The sequence below is a fragment of the Vanessa cardui genome, chromosome 8 (genome assembly GCF_905220365.1).
Source record: "Vanessa cardui chromosome 8, ilVanCard2.1, whole genome shotgun sequence".
NCBI classification, from domain to species: domain Eukaryota; kingdom Metazoa; phylum Arthropoda; class Insecta; order Lepidoptera; family Nymphalidae; genus Vanessa; species Vanessa cardui.
Window position 1 is genome coordinate 10815558 of NC_061130.1, and position 26311 is coordinate 10841868.

At 31.2% G+C, this 26311-nt stretch overlaps 1 protein-coding gene across 1 annotated transcript in view; it reads right to left on the reverse strand.

The window, feature by feature from the left end:
* Positions 1-20619, reverse strand: part of LOC124531703 (headcase protein) — a 43949-nt gene extending 23330 nt beyond the window's left edge. Inside the window, exons 1-2 of the mRNA XM_047106202.1 lie at positions 19907-20619; positions 1123-1219 (exon numbers count right to left, since the gene is read on the reverse strand). Coding sequence (XP_046962158.1) covers positions 1123-1219; positions 19907-20496 — 687 coding nt within the window. The 5' untranslated portion in view covers positions 20497-20619. The remainder of the gene's footprint in view (positions 1-1122; positions 1220-19906) is intronic.
* Positions 20620-26311: the final 5692 nt, after the last annotated feature.

Consider the following 26311-nt stretch of genomic DNA (forward strand, 5'->3'; position numbering starts at 1 on the left):
TTGATAAATATGAAGAAGCTATGTTATGTTATGTCTATTTTACTTAATATGACAGTGGCTTTTGCCAAATGAAACACATCCGTAATTATCAACAGAAGTTCGTAATGTAAGATAAATTATCTCTAATTATGACATGAGCGTCCGAATATACAAACGTAATAACAACATTTGCTTTGTGCAGCTCTATATGCTAATGTAATTCGTGGTAGACTTTGTAGCTACGTGCTTTAAAATAAACATTTGAATTCAGTAGAAAAGTAAGTAAAGTAGTAAAACACCTAGTGGTGCGATTAAATTACACGAGAGTTACGTTTATTTGGTAGAAAACGTACCGACCGAGGGCGCCTCCCGTAACGGTGTTTTATCGTGAAAACTGTCAGAGCAGTGTTTTTACGGCACTTCCAACAAAAGCAAACTTTCACCTCTGTAAACCTTTTTCAGTAATAAAAATATTTTATTGTCACAAAACTCGTACAAGGGCCAGATTTTTTAACTGGATTAGATGGATGATTTTTTTTTATGAATGATAATTTACTTTATAAATTAAAGTTGTGAAGGAATCTCGCTGTAAGTGGTCTAAGTGGACGCGATGACAAGACTAATGAGTCGAGTGATAAACCCAGCCTACCTCTTGTAAGAAACTGTCATTGAAAGGAAGCTAGTCTGAATAAGTGTAAACATTACCTTCTACGCTCTTAGAACAATTTTCTAATTAATGAAAGCACGGTAATTTATTAATGATGAAAAAGTAGAGTACAGCAAGTAATCAAAATTTAAAACAAAATAAAAAAATCGATACGTTATTGGTTGATTTATTGAAAGTGCAAAGTATTTTTTTCTTGTCTGCCAATCTTCATCAATTTCCACTTCAATCGATAGTAAGTGGTTCAAGTGGATGTCATTATTTACTTACAATGAATTTATGACTTGCTGTTGGTAATTTAGATTGTCACTACACAAAAAGTTAATTATAAAGAGTAGCAACACCTACCTATGAAACGCAGTTAAAAATATGCATAGAGCATGGGCTCGCTGCATTAATTTTAAATATAGAACTGGTTTTTATAAATAATGGTCTGAAGACAAGATGAGTTGTATATGTTACAAGCTAACTTGACTTACCTTGATTTGATATGAGTTGACTTTATGCTTCGGCAGGAGATTGAATGTTGAGAAGTCTAGCCGCCTTGAAAATATTCCATTTGCTCCAGCACCAGCTCTGGAAATAAACAAAGACATAAATAATTATAATTACATAATATACTATTATAATAGCTTACAAAACTACTATAGATTTCTTCTTTAAGTATAAATTTAAGTACTATGAATTTTTTTTTAAATCAACTACAGCGCACGGAACATTTAAAATGTATAAACTTTTGTACCAGAAACAATATAGGTATTGAATACGCGCATCAATATGCTAAATAATAATACAGCTCGCTCTTCAAAACAAACTATTGAAAACAAATGTATCATATTCCTGTTTCGGGTGTAACAAAAACAACGAATCATTGTTCTCATAACATTTGACCTTGAATTTTTAATATGTAAAGTGAGAGTATGAAATTCATTATTATACGAACAATTTAAAGACGACTTTATTACACGTAAACAGTTTAGGAAATGTTGTTGCGATTATACAATATGACGGTCGATAATATTTTGCAGTATAAACTCGTTCTTATTTCGCGATACAACTTGGTATCAAAAATATTGCGAAAAGAAAAGGTTAATAATAGCCCAATTCGTTGCCGTGCGACCCAAAGTTTTATCTTTATTGCTGAGTAACCAAAAACATATTTCATCCGACGGGGCAATCAATTACTCTGTTTTGTATTACGAGTATGAACAAGAAAGCACTCTCGCTAGATTATATCTTAACAATAAAATTACTTCGAATAAAACCTTTGCACGTGTTGCAAGCGTTATAATTCGTTTAAGAACAGACATTTTTCACGGCACATCGGTGGCGCCGTGCAAAAAACATAATAAAGCTTCAAGGCTGCGCGAAAAAACTTGTTTTTCATTGTCAAGGTCAGTCGAATTAGATACCGGCTCTTATATCTCGGCGAGGCGTGTCAACATAGCATTGTGTTTACATTTGCGTTCAGATAAAAAAAAGCGGATAAAATATTCGACGTGTGATTTTATGGTTGCGGACGTGAAGTTTATTGTTTTATTTTTACTATAAATAGTCCATCGTAATGTCTATTTTCTGTAATATAAAATAAATTAGCCGATAAAATTTAAATCGCCTTGTTCTTTACAAGTAACATTACCGAGTAATAAACTTCATACAGATAAAATATAAAAAACAAGATTGAATTTAATATCGTATTTAAAATGTGGTTCTGTTGCAACGTTCCCTTGCTCAATTATTATAAGGCAGCTGCGCATGCGTATCCGTTTCCGACGTATAAAAATTCTACTCGCATTCACGAACGAACTATCAGATTTAGACATTGCAATAAAGTCTGTACCTACATATTATTACATATAAAATAAGTTAATCGAATCGAAATAATAATATGTTTCTCGAGAATGGTGATTATTTTTATTAATATCATTATTATTTTAATCATACTGCAGTGCGATTGTGTATGTATTCGATGATAATCGTATAATGTCGACAACCGGGATTGACATGAGAGGTTTATCAATATCAATAACGCACTTAATTTTCTTCCATTTTACGGATTTTCTTACAAAAATGTAAATAAAAGTATTCAAAAGTTTATCAATATTATTAGCTGAACTAATGTTCCTGATGAAATAATAATTTGCTAATTAATAATGATATATTGTGTTATTGGTTGCTAGAATTTGATAAAGCATGCACATTGAAATGTTAAAATAATGATGTGCTACTATCGTATTCAAATGTCAAAATGTAAAATGTTTTTAGTGTATTTTCGAAGTAAATTGATAATGCCACCTCCACGCAGTCCACAGATGACCTCAAGCAGTTGTTTGTTAAACACAAACGTTATTATAGCATGTTCGAGTCTGATTTAGACACGTTGCATAGCTTTTAGCGCTTGAGTATAAATAGACAAAACAAACTTATTAATTTGTTTTCATTCATTTATATTTTTAGTAGTATTAAAAGTCTAATTTTGGTGTATATTTTCCTTTTTAATAAATATATATGTTAAGTGAATTGCATCAGCATTTAATTCAACGATCCTTATCAGTGGTGGGACTAAGCCACTAAAATCATTTTTAGTGACAGGCAGCACAACACCAGCGATAAAAATCTGTCAATTAGTTTTTTCTCTCAGAAAACAATTGGGATTACGAGAGGTGATCGATGATGTATTACGATTTTTATGAAAAAGTATTTCCATGTTAAAAAAGGTAAATTATTTTATTTTGTCCGCTCGGTTCTATCGACTTACTTTCCTGCTATGGTTTTAAGAATTTGCCATAAGATAATAATCCTCAATAATTAGGCTTTCAAACCCGAAAAAAATCTTTCCATTTTCGTAAGTTAATGCGACGTTTAACCAAACAAACTCTAACTTTATATATGTATATTATTTTAGATATATCACCTTATAATTTAAAAAAAAATAGGTTTTCAGCAATTATGTAGCATTCCATATAAAGCCTCTTAAATATACGACCACGAAACACATACTGCGTTTTAATAAATACCTTTTATTTCTTCAATAAAAAACATTTTAATGAGTCAATGTGTAAATTAATATTCAAAAATACGTATTATGGCATGAACTATGACTCGTTTCGGCAGTACAATAATTTCATACAATGAACTGCCTTGTCTGTACATAAAACATTTTTTGAAGATCGTGACATCGTGTTCGTGAACATTATTAAAAGTACAGAGGTCATTATTTAATATATCTGCCAGCATACGCATTGCGAAAGACCCACAAAATATATTCTTAGTAAAATTTTTCATTGTATTTTTTTATAATAGCCACAAGGTACTGTTCCGTCTGAATGATTACAATTAAATAGCAGTTCTCCTCAATGTGGCCTAACCCTTATTTATTATAGATTAATTAAAGATTCCTTTTAGATAATGAAAAGGTTTCTAAGTGATTTTTAAAAAACGATAAGTACAAGTAAAAAAAAACTACGTAAACAAAGTCGTCAGCAATCGAACCAAGCTCGTTTGAGATAAAAATCGAGTCGACACAAACATGCTTATTTTTATTCAACATTCAAGGCCAGCAACGCCATATTGCATTCACTATGTATTGATTCAAAAAAAATTCGTAACTCGTAAACAAGGTATTTTGTGACGGTGCATTTGAAAATAAATCGAAGTGCGAAGTAATATAACAACATTACTGGAAATGGGCACATACGTTTTAGACTTATCTTAAAACTTTTGGAAATGTAAATAGGATTACCATAGAGTAAAAAATTATTTCACAAATAAACGCAAAATAATACTGATCATTATAGCAATTGTATGTCTGTTATATAAAGGTTATTAATTTAAAATAAACGATTAATCATATAATTAGTTAACATGCACAGGTATCCCGACCTTACACCTCCGTAGCTAAGATCTCTTATCGCGTCCTCGTCTTAAATGTCAACATAATACATTAAAACCAAGTGTCACGTTGTCCTTATGTAATTGGGCCATAACATTACTGTCGTTTTTTTTTCGATTACATTAAAATAACTAAGCCATTGTATTCCCAAGGTTACCCATATTAGTCGACCGTATTTCCGCCAGACAGACCACGAGACTGTTCAACTAAACTCATTTGTTTTTTTGACTAATGAAAACTAATTCTTTATGCACATTTGTAATAATACTTAATAAAAAACGATACATTTAATTTATATTCATAAAAATAATGTTATAAGAATTTGTTTTTTTTTTACTTAATCTCTTGTGTATTATGTATACTCTATACAAATATTTTAGATGCGAAAGTCTATCGGTCTTGATGAAATTTTGTAATGAAGTAAGCTTTTGAACTAAATAGGTAAGTATCACGTACCGACCATCTTCAACGGGATCAAAACGAAGGCGACAAATACAAGTCTATCTAACAACAAAACAACTTATTTTTCTATGACAATGTTGCCGTAAATAGATCCTTTTACAATCAATTATATTATTAGACATACTTGCTGCTGTTTTTATCACAACTATTTTTTTTATAATACATTAATACTATTATTATATTTTACTTCAAAAGTGTTTTGACGTTTAAAATAAACAAGGATAATTGTAAGTCATACATAAAAGAAATTTAAAATTATATGTTAGTGTTCATAATACGTATTTCTTTTAATGAGAATAATTGTTTGTATCATTCATAAACAATATGATTAAACGTGCCATTTTCATCATGTTAAAAAAATAACTTTAATTAATAATCCGGTCAATTGTTTTAATTTATCATTGAATAAGTTATCTGTAATTTGTATTCACGATATCAGAATTACACACATTAAGCACTATTTACGTACAATTGTGAGCATTTGTTACCGAAAACATAAATGTTATATTTTATCACAAACATTTATTGAATAGTGTACAGGAGCTGTCTGTTATATTTAGCGATAAGCCAGTCTATTGTGATATGAAAGTGGACCTAGTGGGTGCCGGGAACCGGTATCGACTTTCTCATTCAGATCAGCCCACAGCAACCGGCTCTGGATCGGATTCAAGTTTCGAATAACAATTCAGCTAAATCCGATAAAATATTTACGCTCGACCCTGACATTGTTCTTTGAAATTTTGTTTTATTCAAGAATGTTTATAATTTATACAATATGTACTTATTATGTAATGTTTTATATTCACATCAGAAACGTTTTGATATTTCGAAACGTTTTAAGGTAGGTATTAAATGATTTTATTGTCAAATAAAAACGAATTTAATGTAGTGTTTGGTGGAGTAATGTCCAAAGAACCTTATGAAGAAATACATTAGGAAGAGACCGAAGAGAAAAGACCTTTTAACCAGTAGCTTGGACATTTAAGGATTATACTCTCAGAATACTGTATACACCAAGACTAAATACATGCGCGAATTTAAATAGAAATTGAAGCTGTGTAAAAGATATTTTATCGTTTAAATAATGAATATTTTATAGCACTCATATATTTAAAAGATATATTAAAGAAAACATTAAAAAGAAAAACAAATGCCATGTTTACGATAAAATATTTATGTTTTTACGTCGATATTTTCAAACCATAAACTAAAGAGTACCTAAACGTAACAATACATACTTAGTCACATAATGTACTATAATACTTAACCTACCGTAATATATAAGAAATTGCAAGGTTAAATGAAACATATAAATACAATGTGTGTCAGACATAGTGTATGACCAGCGGTACACATGCGACGAAATCCGAATGAAGTGCAAATATTTTGCACATGTAATAGAATATACGCCAATGGAAATGGAAATACATATAACTTCTGAGATTACTATTGCTTATTTTGAAAAATAATTCGCGGTCTATATTAAATACTCAGGCATCGATATATTTGCTCGAATAATATTTTAATTAAGTACGTGTGGCGCCGGCTTTTAAAAATAACACAGAGGTGACTTTGAGACGCATTTTTAATACATACGACAAAAGTGCCTCCAAATCTATAGCACGAATGCGCCTACATAACAAGTAGGTAGGTACGTATATTGTTGAGAACTCGTCAGACACTATGTCAATAAGTATTGAATTATCGTCTGCTGTTTGCGAGCCCGCAATGAATGCTTGTAAAGAGAAATATACAATACTGACAACTTTTAAATACGAGCCTATTAATATCAAAGTACGAATTATAAAGGCGTGGGATTTATCGCATCGTTAAGCTAACATTATTTTCAGATATCACCGATCACGTTATTTGATTTTGTAACTCATTAATTCACTTAAATAAGCCATTACGAATATCCCGCAGTATATACGAAAGGTAAATTATTGTAAATAACAAGATCGTAATCGCTTCACAATGTACACATACATTGTAAAGTTGTTTTGAAACAATTGATGGAATTAATTCCCGAGCAAGGTCACCAGATACCTACATAAAACATATGTCTTTGTCTACTTTGTATAATTTGCAGACATTGTGGCACAAATTATATACAAATAAGACGAGACGAGTAAAACGACTTTGGTGCTCGTTCTACTAGTCAAATATACTCAGTAAACGGCACTACGAAAACCTTCGCCTCAAGATCACCAAAAATATAATATCAAATTTATGATTCGAATTAGTTTTATTTCTGCGTTACTACCGGTACAAATGTGCTTTTAATGTCTATAATGCAACATAGAACGGCGTACTTTGTAAACAACAAAGACCTTGGCCTCGGCAGTACAATGGGCCCCACTAAATTCGATTACCTAACACTCAGCACGGTTGTTTTGCTCACGAATTTTACCATTATGGTAATTTGAGCGGTGTTTCGCCTACGTTTTATGGTACTTTATTAATAGTTTAAAAATATACATATTTAACATGTCGTTAGTCATGATTTTTGCTATCCGAAAAGGTAACATATAGACGTCTCTTTTTAATATTTTTTTGCATTTATGCAACATACAATTACAAATAGCCTCTTTTAAAAGGACTAATGCGATAATAATTACTATATTGTTTCTAAGTTTATAACGTTCTTCAATACTACGGTTAACAAACCCATTCAATTAAATTGCCCAATATACAGCTCCTTTTCAAGGTCTAATAACATAAACATGGCCCTCATTAGAATTCCATAGTGTTCCGTATCAAGAACAAAGAAACCGAGTCGTCTATCGGATTATTTCAAGGCAAAATTCCCTCATTAAAGATTCGTGTCCGAATATTTCTTTGAAAGATGATAGGCGACGGTAGTCTACTCTAAATATTTACTGTGAGAAATTTTGGGATACGCGTCAAATATTAATTAAATAGATACCCCATCCATCAAACAGATTAGTATTTGAATGAAAATAATAATAAGAATAAAATCTACGTATTTTTTGTTAATTTAAATTGGAAAATAGGTCGAGACTCGAGACGATCGTTCTCAAACAAACGGGTAATAAAAATAATTAGGCAATTAGCTGAATTGCGCGGGGGCGTGGCGTTCGATCCCGGCTATCTCATTGTATGTAAAAAGCAAAACAACTCAATCGTCCGTATCGAAACGAACCACTTGAAACGTATTTTTGGATATGTTTTATCTAAATACGAACTAATGAATGACGTTTTGTGTTGTAATAAATTATTCCATTATAACATTTCTTTGGAATAAATTTAAAACTTTTACAGATTAATAAATTATTAAATTCTTAATTTAAAAATATTTTATCATTATAATTTTCGAGAGATACCTATAATTTTATTCTTTTCATATTTTAATTAAAATTCTTTTCGAGAATTAGATTTGGTCTTTTTAACGACAAATAAATTTTAGACAAAATCACATATATTACTCTGGTCCCAATGTAAATAGCTAAGTCAATTGTGTTATGAAAAATCAGAGAAAATGACGTTACAACAGACAACCAGACCCAAGACAACATAGTAAAGTAATGAACTTTTTCTATATCGATTCGTCAGGGAATCGAACCCGGGACGTATCCATGAAACCATGTACACACCACTCGACCACGGAGTTTGTCAAATATAAATAAAAAATCTATTTTATCGATATTTCACTGTTGAATTTTATACTTTATAATTATGTTTGTTTTTAATAATAAGCTGGCAAAACATTATAAATACGCTCGTTAGATAAAAAACAAATCGTTAGTGGTCAAGTATATTATGCTACAAGATTTATTATCATAATACCAATTTATAATTTGTATAATAAATCAGTCAATTGACTAAAGATATGTATTTTTTTTAACATTTAATTTTTTTAAAGTTAAAATGTCAGCGTTTTTCCGTTTACGTTGCGAAATATAATTTTAAAAATCGAAAATAAATAACGACAATAAGGAAAAATCTGAGTGACATTTTTAAAAATAATAAACAGCTGTATGAATTACTATACCAGTATAGTATATGCTTTTAAATGAATATATTGACCATAAATTACCTAAAGATCATTTTAAAGATATATTTGAAGATCATTAAGTGTATGAATATGGAATTTTATTACACAAAATAAATGATTATTAAATTTAACATATTCTTGCAAATTTTAATTATGCAATGTATAAAATGGAAACTCCATTTCATTACGGTTTCTAGGAAACGTTGACTTTGATTCTTCTTGTTGATTTGATCTTATTTTTATTCAATTTGTAGAAAATGTAGCAAGTCGTATTAATGATAAAATAAATTATAATATTATAATCAAAAACAAAAACTATTTTTTGCTAATCTGTCAGTGTTTTTCTATTCTTTTTCATTTTAATAAATAAAGTCAATATTATAAATAATACAGACAATACACAATATTATTATTTAAAGAATTATCCAGGTATAGGTACAGTTAATAACGGTGTATTCTGATCTTATAATTATCTTGCATATAATTTATGAAACGATTAGGTTATTAAGTTGATTACACATCATTATCTTTTGTTTATTGTATCTGTTAACAGTTTCCATTTAAAAAATGTAATCTAATTCTTCGAGATAAATAACTATTGGTCAAATTTAAACAAGAGGATATTATTTGTGAAATTATTTCAATGAATTAGATACATAATTATTGCACCACTACGAGTGCTGTCGTCCAGCCACGCCCACGACCCACTTTATCGTTCTACAACAACGACAACAACAACGCACATATGCACTTGTGCTCCGTCAGAAGTATGTGCGAAAACACGGGTGCAATAACACTCTCTCATAATCCAATTGGTTCACAAAGTTCCTAGGATTCACGCCTGGAACAATGGCTTTACATGCTCTCTGAAGCACGGGAATGTTAATGCCGCAGTGTCAGCTTCTTTGAAACATCGAACTGTAAGTGAGGATTTCTTGAAAGAAAAATCCGACACCTCGAGATCTGCAGCCTAACGATATGGCCACTAGACAAACGAGGCATAACGAACTCGGATTTAAACGTAATAGTGATTAAAGTTTTTACTTTCACGGTCTCAATTTCATTATATTTTACCTTATAAGTAACCGCTTTATACTTAGGAATAATGAATTAAATAGTAAATATATAAAATAAATGAAAACCACAAAGCTTGAATGTTCACAATATATTCAATTCATATAATCAGTCAATAGAGGACAACGGACTTGTATTTACATAACCAATAACAAATACATTGGCATACTTAAATTCTATAATAGACACCTAATGTTTTAGAAACAGTAAACAAACAAATATTAATATCATAATTACAGCAAAGAAAGGTTTACATAACATATTGACTTCGTAATGTCATTGCAAAGTGTTGAATTATCAAATGATTTTAATGGGAAAGAGTTGATTTTGTAAAAAGTACTTATATATATTTTACTGTGAAACAATTGCCTTAGGTGAAATAAATTCAAATCGACGCAATATTTTATTTAACCCTAACCTCCTATACAAGTTATATATTGAACAGTTGCAAACTGCAATAATTTATTTAATTATCCTTTATACTTGTGTCTTCGCTGACAATAAAGGATCTATTATTAGTTCGAACAGTCACTGCGTATATTGTGAGTTATAACAAACACTGTTTTATTTGCGAGTGACTAATAAAACGGCAAATAAATGATAAAGATAACAATTTCTATTTATTTACAAGTTCGTTCGCGAAATAATTGATTTAATTGTGCTGTTTAGTTGCCTATTTATATATAGCATTAGAATATTTGAATGCAATATAATTTTATACATATGGTAAATCTATAGAACCTACATTTAACGAAATGTATCTACATATATGATTTTTTTCTTAAAACCTTTAAAATGTATTATTTATCTGTTATAGTTGAAGAAATTTAATCAGAATGTAGAAGTTATAAGTAAAGTCGCTTATTTAAAGAAATAATAAGTAATAAACGCAACATTTTAACGAAAAAACGTTGTTTATCGCAGGAAGCAAATGACAATGTGACCCCGATCGTTGAACAAACGCGTTGAAAATACTAGACCTTGGAATAGAATACGTATTGAGGATGGTTAGTTCTTGTGAAGTGCAGTAATTATGGCTGACAATGTAATGAAAACTGGAACCGTAAATAGTTTATAAATAACACGTTACATAAGTCTTCAAGCGTGATAACGACTCAAGTCCTATCTTACAACTACAATGTTTGTATATATAGGTAGTTTTACACACGTAACATTCTGCGTTGGAACTAAATTATTATCTTGTTATTTTCCACTGCATAAAAATATGTCATACTGTGTTTAAAATTCATTTAATTCAACAAAATATTGTATTAATACATATTGTTTTCGACGCGAGTGCACAATTTACTTGATATCAAAGTGACAAGTCAACGCAACTATAAATCAACTATCTAATCTAAACGTCACTCCCAGCCTATTGCTGCAGATATATTTCAAGATTTACAGGCAACAGAGCCATGTGGTATATGCATTTGTAATTGAGATTTCTCTACATAGCGTCTTACGTATATAAACGTCGTAATAAACGTCAATTTTAAAGAGATCAGTGAGAACAGACTGCTAAACCGCATGTTTACTTAAGCTGCGTAATATAGTACATACCTAATGTGATTATATATCTAATACCTTTTGTTCTATTATTATTTATATATATTCGAATTCCATTCAATAATAACGAACGTATTTTTGATTTATTTATACTTTATTGTAGGTACAACTTATACAACTCGAGATATGACTCAGTGATAAGAACATGTAAATCTTAGTTTAACGGGTTCAAACCCTATCAAACACTAATTAATCTAAATCTGTGTTTATATTTTTTTATTAATTTAAATTCATCTCGTGCTAGTGGTAAAAAAAATATCGGGAAACATGCACGTATCCGATGAAAGTACATAAATGTATCCTAAGCGCGATAAAAGTCACAAAGCACACATCCCAGCAGTGGGATATTTACTGAATGTTACTTTACTACTAGTATTTGTAATAAGACATGAAACAAGTAGTCCATTAAATATTTATTCAATGTATGAGTCTCGTGAGGATTAAGCAAATATTCAACAGCAACAATTGTTTGCAATGATCTTGCTTTTACTTAACAATGGTTTTCCTTTATTAACGTCGCAGATTTAACCTTTAGATAAGTACAATAAGTGTTAGAGCTCAATGAACTACTGAACTTTATGTAGGATAAGATTTCAACATTCGATTATTCCCTGCGCTCAACAACTGACAAAATGTAATAAATTTGAAGTTAAAATGTAGCCTTCAATAAAGTGCACTTTAAATGATATTTTTGGATATAATTCAGTTTATTCACATATCGATTATATTATTTATTATTTTTTTTATTTTTATTTATTTATTAGGGAAACATACATCATATCGTATATTACAACTTAATATAATAATCATATTTTAACACTTATGCCAGTTAAGTTTCCACTACTGTTTTAACAGGGAAGTTATACTACTTTTACTTTACATATACGTAATACTAGCCTCGGAATTGCTATTGTATGTGAATCAAAGAATAAAGGATATGAGCATTGCGTCTATAACTATAGAAATGTTTCACGAAAGTCTCGTTTGACAGAGTACGGCACGGCAACGTCGCGAGATAGTCTTATATTTAGCTTAAGCATAAAGATTTGCTTACAAATTTAATTGCATCGACGATCGCCTGCCGCGCGACGTAAATAGCAACACCTCGTCCCTGAACCTAACCGAACTTTCTCCGCTGCAACCGTAACATTAGCTCGATAAACATACGAAAAGAGAAATTAATTAAAAATAATAAATATATCGATATAATAAGAATTTCCAATATAAACTAGATTTACTTAATATTATCGAACAAGTTTTAGCCGATAGAATAGAATGTATAGACTGCTTTTAAATTGCTTCGAACTCGTTACAAAGTCGTTTTAGCAGTCTTGAAAGTTGTATTGAATCCTGACATATAGCGTCGTATAAGGTTGGTCAACTACGTCTAGCCAACAGAACTTGGAGTCATTTCGAGAATTAATAGCTGAATTATGCATGGACTGTTCCGAATTATCGTTACATCGCCTGAATAAACTTACTGCAACTGACCGCAAATGGCTGACAACATACATTTAATTTTTCTTTCCAAACATGCTTAGTCAAATAAAGAATGTTAAAATAATATCGTAACAGCGTCAACGCTCAAGAAAGAGGAATCATTGTTGTAGTAATACAACAATGATTACACTAATAAAAATGAATTCTTTATTGTTGAGTGAACCTGAACGAAGGGAGAGATGATTTTGTTGCACTCGCATTATACTCTGGCACATCGGTGCGTGCCCACACGGGGACAACACAATGCATACAAAAGCGTACGTAAATACTTCTTTGCCGGGCTATGCATAATCATAAAAATTTGCAAGTTAAATAACGAGACATAGCACTTTTTAAGCTCGCAAATGTAACACGGCATTGTCTCGACACAGCCGAGGGCGCATATCCTTATTGCCTACGTTATTATCGTCCAAAACTCGGCACAAGGTCGGCCACAATGTTACGTGACGCGGTAGAACAAACGCACGCTTCCATGAAAGAGATGCACGTAGACAGGAATCGGGAGAATATTGTGTTCGGTTGCAATTTATGCAGGCATGCGCCGTTGCGTCGATCACGCCCTAAAAACGACGTTAACGAGCCTTGCCGCCCTCTACCACTGTCGACATGGGAACGGAAATCGCCGCCTCGTCTGGCAAGAATTTAAGACTCAAGTTGTACTTAACGTCGAGTAATTTAATACTATTTACATTTATTCTATATATGTATCAGCTGTAATTTGAAACAATGACCAGTGAAGAGGAGCGATATTTATTTTTGTAATTTATCAATGATTTCATTCCAATATTATTGATATCATTATTTCTATTCTTTAAATAATGCGGTATATGTGAATGCCTTTAATTAGTCAAATAAATTGCTGATATGTCCATTGCAAGGCACTAAAGTATTTAAGCCCCACTATAGTCTGAGTCACAGCGATCGCGCCTCAGACGATCTGTTAAAGAATGGCCCTCAAAGGTCTAATCAATTTGTATATTTTCACACGATGAATGTTTATCATGTGCACTTTAACAATTTCAATCTACAGCAACTTAAAACGAAACAAACATTCTTGACTGGTTTCATTCATGCCAAATAAATGTATTATAATACACATGCCCTTTGTTCTGTACATATGATTGATGATACAGAATTTCTCCGAAATGTATTATAAATACTGATTTTATTTACATATAAAGGAAAATACAGAACTGAGAGGAAATATAAATAAGGGTATTACCGTAATTTTTCATACCTCAACCGAATAGAATTGCCTTATATTTTTCCATAAAAAGCGACCTTTTGAAGTGAGTTTTTTATACACCTAATGATATATTTTTTTAAATATGATGTACAAAATTTTATAATAAAATTAATAACAGATTAATCAGTCATTTAATAATTATAATATTTATTGATATTTTTTCATTCGATTATACAGAAAAAAAAACTTAATCTGGGAATATCTTTAACACATGTAAATTGTAAAATGGGCATGGCAGGGACAGAGTTCGAATTTGTCTTCTTGAAACAAGAATGAATTTTTGTCTATGATATACTTAAACTTAAACAAAATATAATATGATGATGAACTTCATATGACAATTGTGTTTAGTTTTTATCTGAATAATAAATTAATCCTGCCCCAATGATAAATCAAAAACGGTAAAAGTAGTTTGCTATATTTTGTTTTACAGATCAAAAATAAAAGTTCATAATTCAAAATCATATAAATAAATAATTTCTTTTTTCTTTTTCTTTCAATAAACCAAACACATCCAGCCGCAGTGCCATACTTTTGCCTTTTGAATGTTTGGCTTGGTTCGCGTTGTTTGTTCGTCTCAAGGTCACGACAAACGTGATCCGACTATTTCGTAACGCAATCATTTCGCAAATCAAAAACGAGAATATATATATACATATACTCCTATAGAGGCATATTATAAACAGTTGCAAATTGTATAAAATTTCACAGATTATATCAAATAAAAATAGATATTAAAAAACAAAAAAAAACAAATAATTAAAAAAACCAGTTTGACCGCAACGAAATATAAATTTGAAACATTAACTTTTAAAAACAATCTTAGCCACCATAAATATAAAGCGTTTGCTTCCGTTCGATGTCTATTTGCAATTGCGTCGTAGCTTTGTGATAATTTTTTGTCAGCAACGCGTTCTTGGTAAAACATAGTTTTGTTATTAACGAGTTAGAAAAAACGTTACAGATTATAAATAACAGTTATGACTGTGACTTTTAATAATAAAGTGCTTACGTTTCGTACAATACTATGTTGATATTATTGAAGTATGTTATTTAACGTTATAAACATCCTGCTGTAGTCATTGTATGATATATATGTGTACACGGTATATTTTAGACGTCTAACCGGTTTTATAAATTCATATTAGATCGATAATAATGCGACCAACGGGCAGTGGGCACACAATGATTCATGAATGGAATACAAATTGCTTTTAACTTCATATTAGCCAAGCGTTATTTTAGGTATATCATATTTGGTATCATTATATTTTGTCGCAATGATTATTAAATAAGTTTGATGATTGATTGATGTTTTTTTTTAATCAATTTATGAAAATGAGTATCTACTGATTTTCATGCCAGTTATTCTCGGTGGATTATATATTCCGATCCTGTATACGAATAATTATATTAAAAAAGAATCTTATACTATCGTAAATTTTATAAAAACATAGATCTTGATAAGAGATTTCGAAATAGATTTTTTATTTTAGATTTACATTATCATTACTTTAAAAGTTTTTTCTTGATCGTACTGGAATAAATAAAGCGATTAAACGGGCATTTATTAAATTTAAAAATAAACTGCTTACAAACTACGCTTAAGTCACAGAATCGAAATACAGTAAACATATGAGATTTTTCAAAATTTGGTCTCTCAAATATCGGATAATTACAATAACTCCCAATGTAAAGTTAATTAACCACCAATGCGGTCAGAGGCAGCAATACCTTTTATGGCATAACCGATGGTATGGAAATTCGGACCCTGTTCGGAAATAAAATTTTATTGGACAAACAGAAGCTGGTTTCGGTTTCATTAATACCTTTCAGGATCTCTGCTTTTGGAACGTTCCTGAATATATTTAAAGTAAATCATTATTTGATCATTTTAATATTCATAAGACAAAATAGATTTTAATTTTTCGCATAACTGTGTAACCTTTTTATCGTCTTTATATAAACTACTAGTTCTATAAACATATTTTATGATACATGATACAAACATAGTTACCAGACCCTTTTTAATGAAATTCTCAATAATAAATTATATAATTGTCTCAATTATTTAATAATATAAACTTTGAAATTCAACATGTTTCCGCAGATTATATTTACAGAATAAGATTTTATCACCTGAATATGTCTGAAATTTTGTACCTTATATTACTACACTTTTTGTCAAACATTACACCCTAACACTATTCGTTATCATGTACCTTAAATTTCCAGAAGGTTAGTGAAAACACAATCCCCAATAAAAAATAACAGTATGATATGTGATTAAGGGGATTGATAAATATTAATAGAACTACTAATTAAAACCGAACGTTTTCGTCTTATAAGGTATTTTACAATCAATTAATGGAATTACAACGTGCATACGCATACAAACTATCGCATTAATTTTATTTATACCTTCGAGGCGTTCAGTCTCAGTTTCATGATATAAATTACAATTTTAAAATTTCCAAAGCAGGTTTTAATGTAGCTGTGATAAAAAAGTGAGCTATATTTTAAATCAATCTTACAGCGTACACTGGTTTACAAATTTAAATTATGTTTATGAAATATTTCCTTTTCATACATTTATAAATGTGTTCGTTTAATGTTCGATATTTAAAACAGTAATAATGATTTCATTGTCTATTAAAATATAATCTGTGGTCATTAACATTTTAGTAACTAGATAGGATTGATCTGTGGCTGGTGTTATACTACGCTTTGCTTATGATATAATCTGTGATTATTCAAATTTTAAATTAAGAATGATTGATTTGCAAAGAGTTTAAGTTCAATTAGCCGAGGTTACGCTTCGTCTCGTTTTTATAGGTCAACTAAACGAGTAAACAAGCCATCGGTAATGGGACGTCATGCAGTCTTCGCCCACGGAACAATGAAGATCATAATTATACACTATTACATAGCTATAACACCTACGATTGAAAGGAAGATATAATGATGTTCAATATCGTTGATAATAAAGTCACGTTTTGTTTAAACACGTGAATAAATATTAATTACTGCAATGAAATGATTCGATATACGAGGAAAAAAACAAGTAAGAATGATAATTTATTAATTCCATTTCCAGTTTCATTAAAATAAATCTTATTTGGCAAAACTTTGTTATTGATTCGTATTTTTATCTTCTAATAATGTATTAAAATTGAAAAAAATATCAATGGAAATGGAACTGGCATACGATAAAAGTTAACAGCGAAATTTAAAAAGTATAGACACATTTAAATATATTTTTTGTTGACTATACAAGTACTCTATTATAGATACTATTTAGTGTGCATTATTTGGGTCTGGATATTTTTACACGTCAAAAACATAGATAATATAAAACTTAGGGATGATTTTGAATAAAAACCGAATTCCTACTATTTAAACACATTTGTGATAAATAATAAAAATGGTTTGATAATTTTAATAAATTAATGGAATTATAATACTTGTTCATGTATTTATAAAATGTATTGATAACATGTTATTTTTAATTCAATGCGCATTTACATAAACTGCTACATTAAATAAACTTATTTAACGTCTTTTTCTTTTGCATTTTTTTATTTAAATTGAAAATCAACAAAAATATGTAACATTTATTACAATAAATGTATTACATATTTTTATATAGCTAAAATATGCAAAACTTAGTAATAAGACGTAATTTTTTGTTAAATAGATGTAATATTTTCATTAATTTGTACGACAATTTTTGTATTTATGGTTTGTAAATATGTATATGTGAATTTAATAAGTTATAATATAATTATACAAAACAATAAGTGTAGTAACGTTACACAATAACAATGCAAAAACCGATAACATTTGAACTTAAAACAATTCGATAAGGTAATCGGAATTGTAATGAGTTTTAGCGAAGAAACCGCAACAAATTGAACGGAGGGCAGCTGTGGCAATTTCGGGAAAATGCATTTTTGACAGTAACAATGTAGTATGTACGGGAAGCGGAAACCAGCTGCGCAACGGAGCGGACTTAATGTATGGGACCGGCGAAATTGCATTTTTAGGGCTCCGACAATTTCGGATGCGCTTTCCGACTGGAATACTAACGCCAACTGTTGTGCAAAAACTCATTGTTTTGAACACAATATATTGTATTACAATTGTTCATTTATAGAATTGCAGTTATTGAAGTACACGTTAAAAAGGTCACACGCCTTTTTTGGCGATATGACATTTTGATTTGCATACCATGTACCTTTTTGATTTGTGTTTTTACGTTAAGTTCAATAATGACAAGTTAATTTTCTTTTATTTACTTTTTTATAATATGCTGGAAGAAATGTTACGAATTTAGATATTATTTAGGTATATTAATATTTTTTAAATTAATAACTATACAATATCGTAGTATTTTTTAGTTTATATCTATTTTTAGAGCTTAAAAGATCAAGAAGATAATATATTGTTTTTATAAAATTAATTCAGTTTTAGGTTTTATTTTTAGATATAGAGATAATTCATTCAAAACCTACTTGAATATATTTTCATAATATATATATTAATAAATGTTTATCAAATTCCAACGAACTTTACAAATTTGTAAACAAAGACAGGTGAGTTAGGGAGCGTCATTTCCGACTAAATCAACTTGATATCGCGATTGAAATAAAATATTATTACCGTAATGAATAACATGTATGTTTATGAATTCATTAGCCGATGTTGCAAATGACAATTAAAAGAAAACCAGGTGTAAAGCGTCCAGGTACATACTTATATTAGTAAATGATTTAAAATTGAAATGGTTTTGCTGATTGCTAATTATACAATTTGAAATATTCATATATATATTTTAATGAACATTAAAATTAAAACATAAATGGGTATAAATTTTGAAAGTAGTGACATTTTGCAATTAACCTACAGTACTTTCTACTAACTTGATTAGGATAAGTTTTCTAAAATACTTCGGTTGTATAAATATCTAACGTTGAATCTTATTTCAATGCATACAGTAAAAGGGGTCCGGTTTTTGACCGACACTAGCCTGCGAGCCCACAACCAGTTTGCGCCAATTATACGGAGCGCTTAGAGGATTAAATATAAACAACCGGCAAGCGACAACATTCAAAACACCGTAGGCGTAGCTTGTAGTTAGTAGACATACTAAATATGCGTGGGTGAAGTTTTATATTAATATATAGTTTGCGATTTAACCCGCACGGCGCCACACTCTTAATCCCAGGAAAACAAGTCGTGATTATTATTTTATACGTATATATGTTGTTGTTACAACTTAGTGTGACCGGTAGACATGTTTTGACTTCTAATAACACACGCGTAATAATGCTATCGCGTACACTTACCTGCCTTTTCAATTATTCATAAGCACTGTAATGTTGACAAGACGGATAATGTTTTTTCAACACCAAAGTAAAGCTTAACATTTGTTAAAAATTAAAATCGCATCATAGCATAACTATGAGCAGATTTGATTAAAACGATTAAAATATTTTTAGTTACCTGATTCTATCGGAAACTATTTCAGGTTTAGAATTCCTCTTCGCCGGGGTCATCGAGTGAGGTGCAGCATGTGTTGGGCTAGCTGATGGCTCCGAAGGTGCAGATGGTGGAGAGCAGGACCCAGAACTTGATAAACTGAAAGCCCTGCTGCGGGCGTCTACAGCCGCCGGCGTCCGACCAGATCTCGCTCGCCTCCGCTTCTTCTTTTCATCGTCAGCTCTTACAGCGGCCCCTGGTGGTGTCCAATCTAAGTCTTTCTTTAGGTGACCACGACCGCAACGGCAGCCACACGCCTTGAAAGCCAAATCATAGCCCTTCTTCGTCCATAAATTCTGATGTCTTTGCCTTTCAGACCACGATCTTGCGCGGCCGCAGGACTTTAGATAAGCGAGCACCCCGGCCTCCCATTGCTCGAAGCATTCTCTGTGCATGTACCGACCGACGGCACACGTGTCGTTGTTGCATAGCACGCGGATAGCGTCCTCGATGCGTACGGGTTCCCGGGGGCGGAGGCATTCACCGGGAACGCAGCACCCGTGAATGTCTTCGGCTTCACGTTCGCCGGTCGCGCCTTGCCGTCGAGGAGCCATGTCGGATCACGACCGACTCGCCAACGAAATCGAACGTGCCGCCGCGAAGTACTAAAACGCGTCACGCGAGACACATGCTTGCCGGAGCGCGCGCGGCCGACTAATAACCGCGAGTGAACGAAAGCGAAATTTCAAGAGCGCAGCGCGTCGCCGCGCCGCCGCCGCGCCACCCGCCTGCACGCGGGGCTGACCTTGCGGCGCGCGAGGGGGCGCGGGGGTGCAGCGAGGGGCGGGGCGATGCGGCCGACGCGCGACGGGCCGGGTGGGGAGAAAGTGCCTAGCAAATTTTCACTTTCGCGCGACAGCGGGCGAGGTGGTGGTGGCGGTTGATGTTCATGTGCAAGTAGCTTTGCATCCTGTGTTATTGCCAGGACCTCTGATTGGTGCGAACCGAATTCGTTACATAGCGCCATTATTGTTTAATTTTCTGCAACAATACCACTATAACACAAACAATACGTTATTCATGAAACTTCGACTAAAAAGTAAATATCGTTTTTGTTATACCTATAATAATTGCATACATAATAATTAATATTATGTCTGTATGCTATCTTCAATATAAACACGTTTCGATCCTCATAGGATATATAAATGGCAGATTTTAAAACGATGTGATAAATTAAGTTAATTTGATGATTATAACGGAATTGCTATTCTGGACTTATTAGGTAAATCAAAGATATGATCGTTTTAACATAAGTATAATATACCAAAATTATATATTATTTTGAAATTCTGAATGGTTGAGATTTTTAGCATAGTAGGTATGCACACAGCTTTGCTTTTTATCTCGTTATTACAACTAGAGCCTTTCTATCCCAAAAAGTAAATAATCAATGAATGATTTAAAATAAGAAACTTATATACCTATAAAAGGTTTAAGATAAATTTTTTGACAGCCACAGGTTGATCCTTGCCTGGTCGAACGGATTTCTCCCGCTGAGTCTTTTTTTCTCTTTCTCTCTACTCCGTCAAACTGATATACTTTATTCCATCTGAACTTCTATGACCGCCCGGTTAGCCTTTAGTAGACGCTTAGGTTAGGATAGGCGAGCCGAAATAGCCCAGTGGTAAGAACGCGTGCATCTTAACCGATGATAGCGGGTTCAAACCCGAAATAGTTCGTAGAAAAATATCGTGAGAAGACTTACATGTGTGATGTGACTAAGCCACACTGTACCAGTTTTGTGGAATAAGCTCGAAGCATCCAAGGCAGAGGCGGCCTTAGCACACGGCCAACACATTTGACAAGGAATTGGGAAATTGACAGGCTGTAAAGGCCTTTTACCACTCTTAATTTGTAACATATACTTATTAGGTGTATGACATTGCTTTTTTTATATCATCTTTATATGCAAATTTAAAAGTCTCAATAAAAATAAACTTACCTCTAAATATTTTTTTGTACTGGAGTACCTACCTTACCTTTATTAAATAATAGTTAGAATATATAAAATAAAAAATATATTAAATATTTTTGGAGCCAAGTTCACCATCGTCCGTTACACGTTTCTAGGGCGAAATAGAGCTGGGATGAAAAAAAAATGTAACACTTCGACTATCATGAGACTTTTAATATGTAATTTTATAAAATTAATTACAAGTTTATTAGATTACTTTCATTTAGTAAATTACTTTTAAACGTTAAATTTTTTTGAATTCGAAATAAATAGCGAAAGTAGAATCGTTCGAACCGGATGTCCCACGAAACTTCCTTTTTTTTTTCCTAATTAGAAATTGTCCTTTTATTTTTGTAATTCCGACAGCGAAATTAACGCAGTAACGGCTTCACACAGTTTGAATTTGTTAGGCTACAAATTAAATGTTGGTGAAATATGAATTAAATTTGAAACAGAATAAACGTATATACTTTTCGAATAAAGTAAATCCCGCCTTCAAAACTTTGCCTGCTATTGAGTGAAACAGCAGCGAGTCCGTAGTTACCAGCCTCAGGGGTGATATTTTTCACCCAATTCTCATGGAAACAAAGAATAATCTTATAGTATAGTAAAATATAATATATATAATAAATATAATAAATATAAATAATATTCTACACTTATATAGCATGATTTTACTTTGTTATTGCAGTTTGAACCAGACAATTAAAAATAACAATAAATGCTAGTATTTTTTAACGAAACGATATGTGTTGATTCAAATTTGATCAGATAATTCAAATCGCTTTCGACTTCGACTCAAATTGTGAATGCATAAATCGTGTCTTGTATTACGTAACTATTAACAGTTATTCATATGCTGTATAAACAGGTAGATAGATTGCTTTAATATATATTTCATTATTGTTTTAATACATGGAAACAAAACAGATGAAATTGCGTGTATCGTATACGTCGTCCACTTGTTACGAGGCGATTGAAAACCCTTTGTGTATTTCTTTATCCCTAAAAATTACAACACTATGATGATGAACCGAAAGTACTTTAGAAGTAAAAGCGTTACAAACTCACTTTTATATTAACAATAATGCTTAAGTTAGTATTACTTATCAGTATTATTCTTAACATTTTAGTAATTAAGAAAGTGATCCATTTGTAATTATTTGTAAAACTATTAGACAACGATAGTTTGTGAATCGCAATATATTTGTTTTGATATTGTTTATCTATATTGTCAGCGGAATAGACAGTGTGGCGTCGATAAAATAACTATAATTAGAATTTAGTAATTAGATACTAACAACGTTGAAGTAATATGATTCTTTTACCTATACTACTTTAATAACCTTTATTTTCTCTATTGACGTAAATAATAATTAATTATTTGATCTACCGTTCATAGAGTATAAACAATGATGAATATTTTTTTTAGTATGAAAAGTATTGCTATATAAAAAATAATAATTGAAAAATAGTAACTATTTTTATTAAAAAATCGTAAGCATCGTCAGTTGACCAATTCCCTTATGAAAATAATGAGGACTAAAGAACCATTCATGTACACCGAATGCCGATTATACAAAGCGCGCACGTGTGTAATATACTATAGGCGTTTGTATAGGGTGGTTATTGAAAGGCACAATAATGCCAAGACCGGTCCAAGGCTAAGATCAGGCCCTAGAGAACTATGGCATGGTAGGTATGTTCTTTTTTGAATTGATTGAGCGATTGAATCTTCATTTATGACAATCGACCATTTAATCTAAAAACTTAATGGGCTTGTTGCATTTCTGTTTTATTTATTATTTCTGTCGTGTGTAATTATTGAATTAGCTATATTCTTTTAGATACTTTTTATACATTTGCAATTATATTGATAGAGAAAAATGATCTTTAATAAGATTATAATTCAGATTGAAATCTTACTGGAAAATTCGTATAAGAGGGTCAAATCAACCGGATCATATCCGAATATTTATCACTGAATAAGCCTATAAAGAAACTAGTGGCGCAACGTGTGACCCAATTTTATTTCGACTTGCCCCACCAGGTGATAGGTGCATTTCGAGGGGAGCCTAAACACGTGTATCAAACACCAGCCGAATTACAACCCGACAAATTTAAGACTTCAAGTACATCCTCAAAATTCATGCCAAAAACTGCCTTATTTCATACCAATAAGGAACACTGTCAAAATATCAGCGTTACAGATAACGTGGTGAAGGAACTGCGTCTCAACTCGTTTCGATCCCGCGATATTATTATAGGTAAGCCTTTTGTCTGAAGTCCGCACATCTGTGTGACCTCTTGAATCGCCATTGAGTTGTGGAAAATATTTGGAGCGAAACTCTTGAATGTTATTTACTCAAGGAATAAGGATTCTTAAAATTATAAACGATAAATTATTTGTACATAAACGATATCAGTTCCTTGAGAATATATTTATAAATAAAAGATATAAAACAAAATTTATGTTCTTTGATTTATAGCTCTCAAGATATATTAAAGAAAGTTAAATTTTCATGGTACGGCATTAAAATTTAAAACACAAATTGTAATTAAAAGTATGACCATTACAAAATAATGCATCTTGTTAAGCGATGCGTTGTACACGCCATAAAAGTTAACCAGTAAATTTTTACATAAACCCCTCATTTCCTCTGACGCTGAGCGGACGCGTTGTGGAATACAAAAAGCGTTACATATTATTATTTTGCCGAGTGTGACTTCGTTAGCACATAATGACTGATGGCCACGATTCTGCGATGTTTTGACGATGAGCCAGCGTCTAGCCTTATTGTTGCGGATTTCCCATTGTTTCAATAGTTATACTGATCCATACCAATTATCACAGTATTATTTTCTATATGATTTAATTTGTAAAGACATTGTTGTCGTAATCAAAACAATAAATGTTTTATAAAATCATATATATAACTGGTACGTGTGTACAATTTTAAATTCAAATTATAAACACCAATTAAAATATCAGCGTAAGTAAATTGTTTTTAAAGTAAGGTGGGTCTCGTCACTAATAACATATTAGATTAAGATTGACGTGAACAAGACATTCGTAGATATGGCCAAAATATCGAGCAACACCAACTAAAGATAAAACATTGTAAAAAAATACTTAATTAATTTAAGTACGTATTAGTATTGTTTAAGTACGTTTAAGAGCGTGAAAATTTCAATAAACGCAGCTAATTTGTGAAAATCCTTTGTTTGAAAGTGGTTTCGCATTGAAAATACTCACCAAAGTCACGATCAAAGCCTATTTAAACATGCATGTAAATTCCACATTTAACAGTACAGCCACAGGCGAAGTCGATTCATTAGCTTTAAAATCATATTCGTTTTTATTTGACCCACATCTAAGGGACAATTGTGGAGGAATAAATTGTTTAATTATTACTTTATAGGTCACTGCATAATGTTGGCAGGTGCATTGGTGCGTACACCTGCTAAGGGGTTGTTCAAGGTCTGCGATGTACGCTTTTTGCTCGTATTTTGCCTGCGCGTGCGCGGGAATTTTTATAGGTGAACATGTTTTTGCATCGAATATTTATTGAACGTTTTTGACGTGTTAGAAACTTATTTTTTAATTATCTTTCCAATGAAGCCGACTAAGGAGAATGTTAATTTTTTGTCGTATATTCTTTAATTAATTGACAGTTCATGATCGTTGCTTTATACAAAGTTTAGTTTATTTTAAAATTAAAAAAAAAACTTTTTACATTCTCAACAAATCTTTTTAATATTTTATCTACTTACTCTTGATTTGAAACTAAACCATACATTTTAAAGTATTTTATAATGTTTTCAAATGTAATTTATAAAAGTTAATTATATTAATAATAGCGTTACGATTATTAAACATAATAATATTCAAATGTATTCATAAAATCTATCTGGTTAACATCACAGAGATTTTCTCGCGACTTCGACCTAATTATAGCGCAGTAGGTATTAATGGTACTCGATAAAACTTTAAGTACAGTACAGTAAGTCTTAATTGTTATGTTAGTAAATATTACTTTTATACTTTATTAAATCGCAACAGTATTTTGTGTCTGAAGCATTTCTCGGTTTTTATTGTATTTCATGTTGTTACGCTTCGTTAATTGCGAATTTTAATTCTAATACATTAGACACATCTACATAAATAATTACATCTTTTATGCATTAAGTATTATTATTATTTTTTAATTTACTTTTCGTTCTTTGAAAGACGCGATTCTCGCGTCGACGAGTAGTATTAAAAAATGAAATATTTCTCTAGTATAAAATATTCTTTTACTAGTAAATATCACGACCAAATTTATAAAAAATAAAAAAATAGTCATAAATAATTACGTATAAAGATCAACATACTTAAAACGTCGAGATTAAAATCTTTTTTAATTTGTACT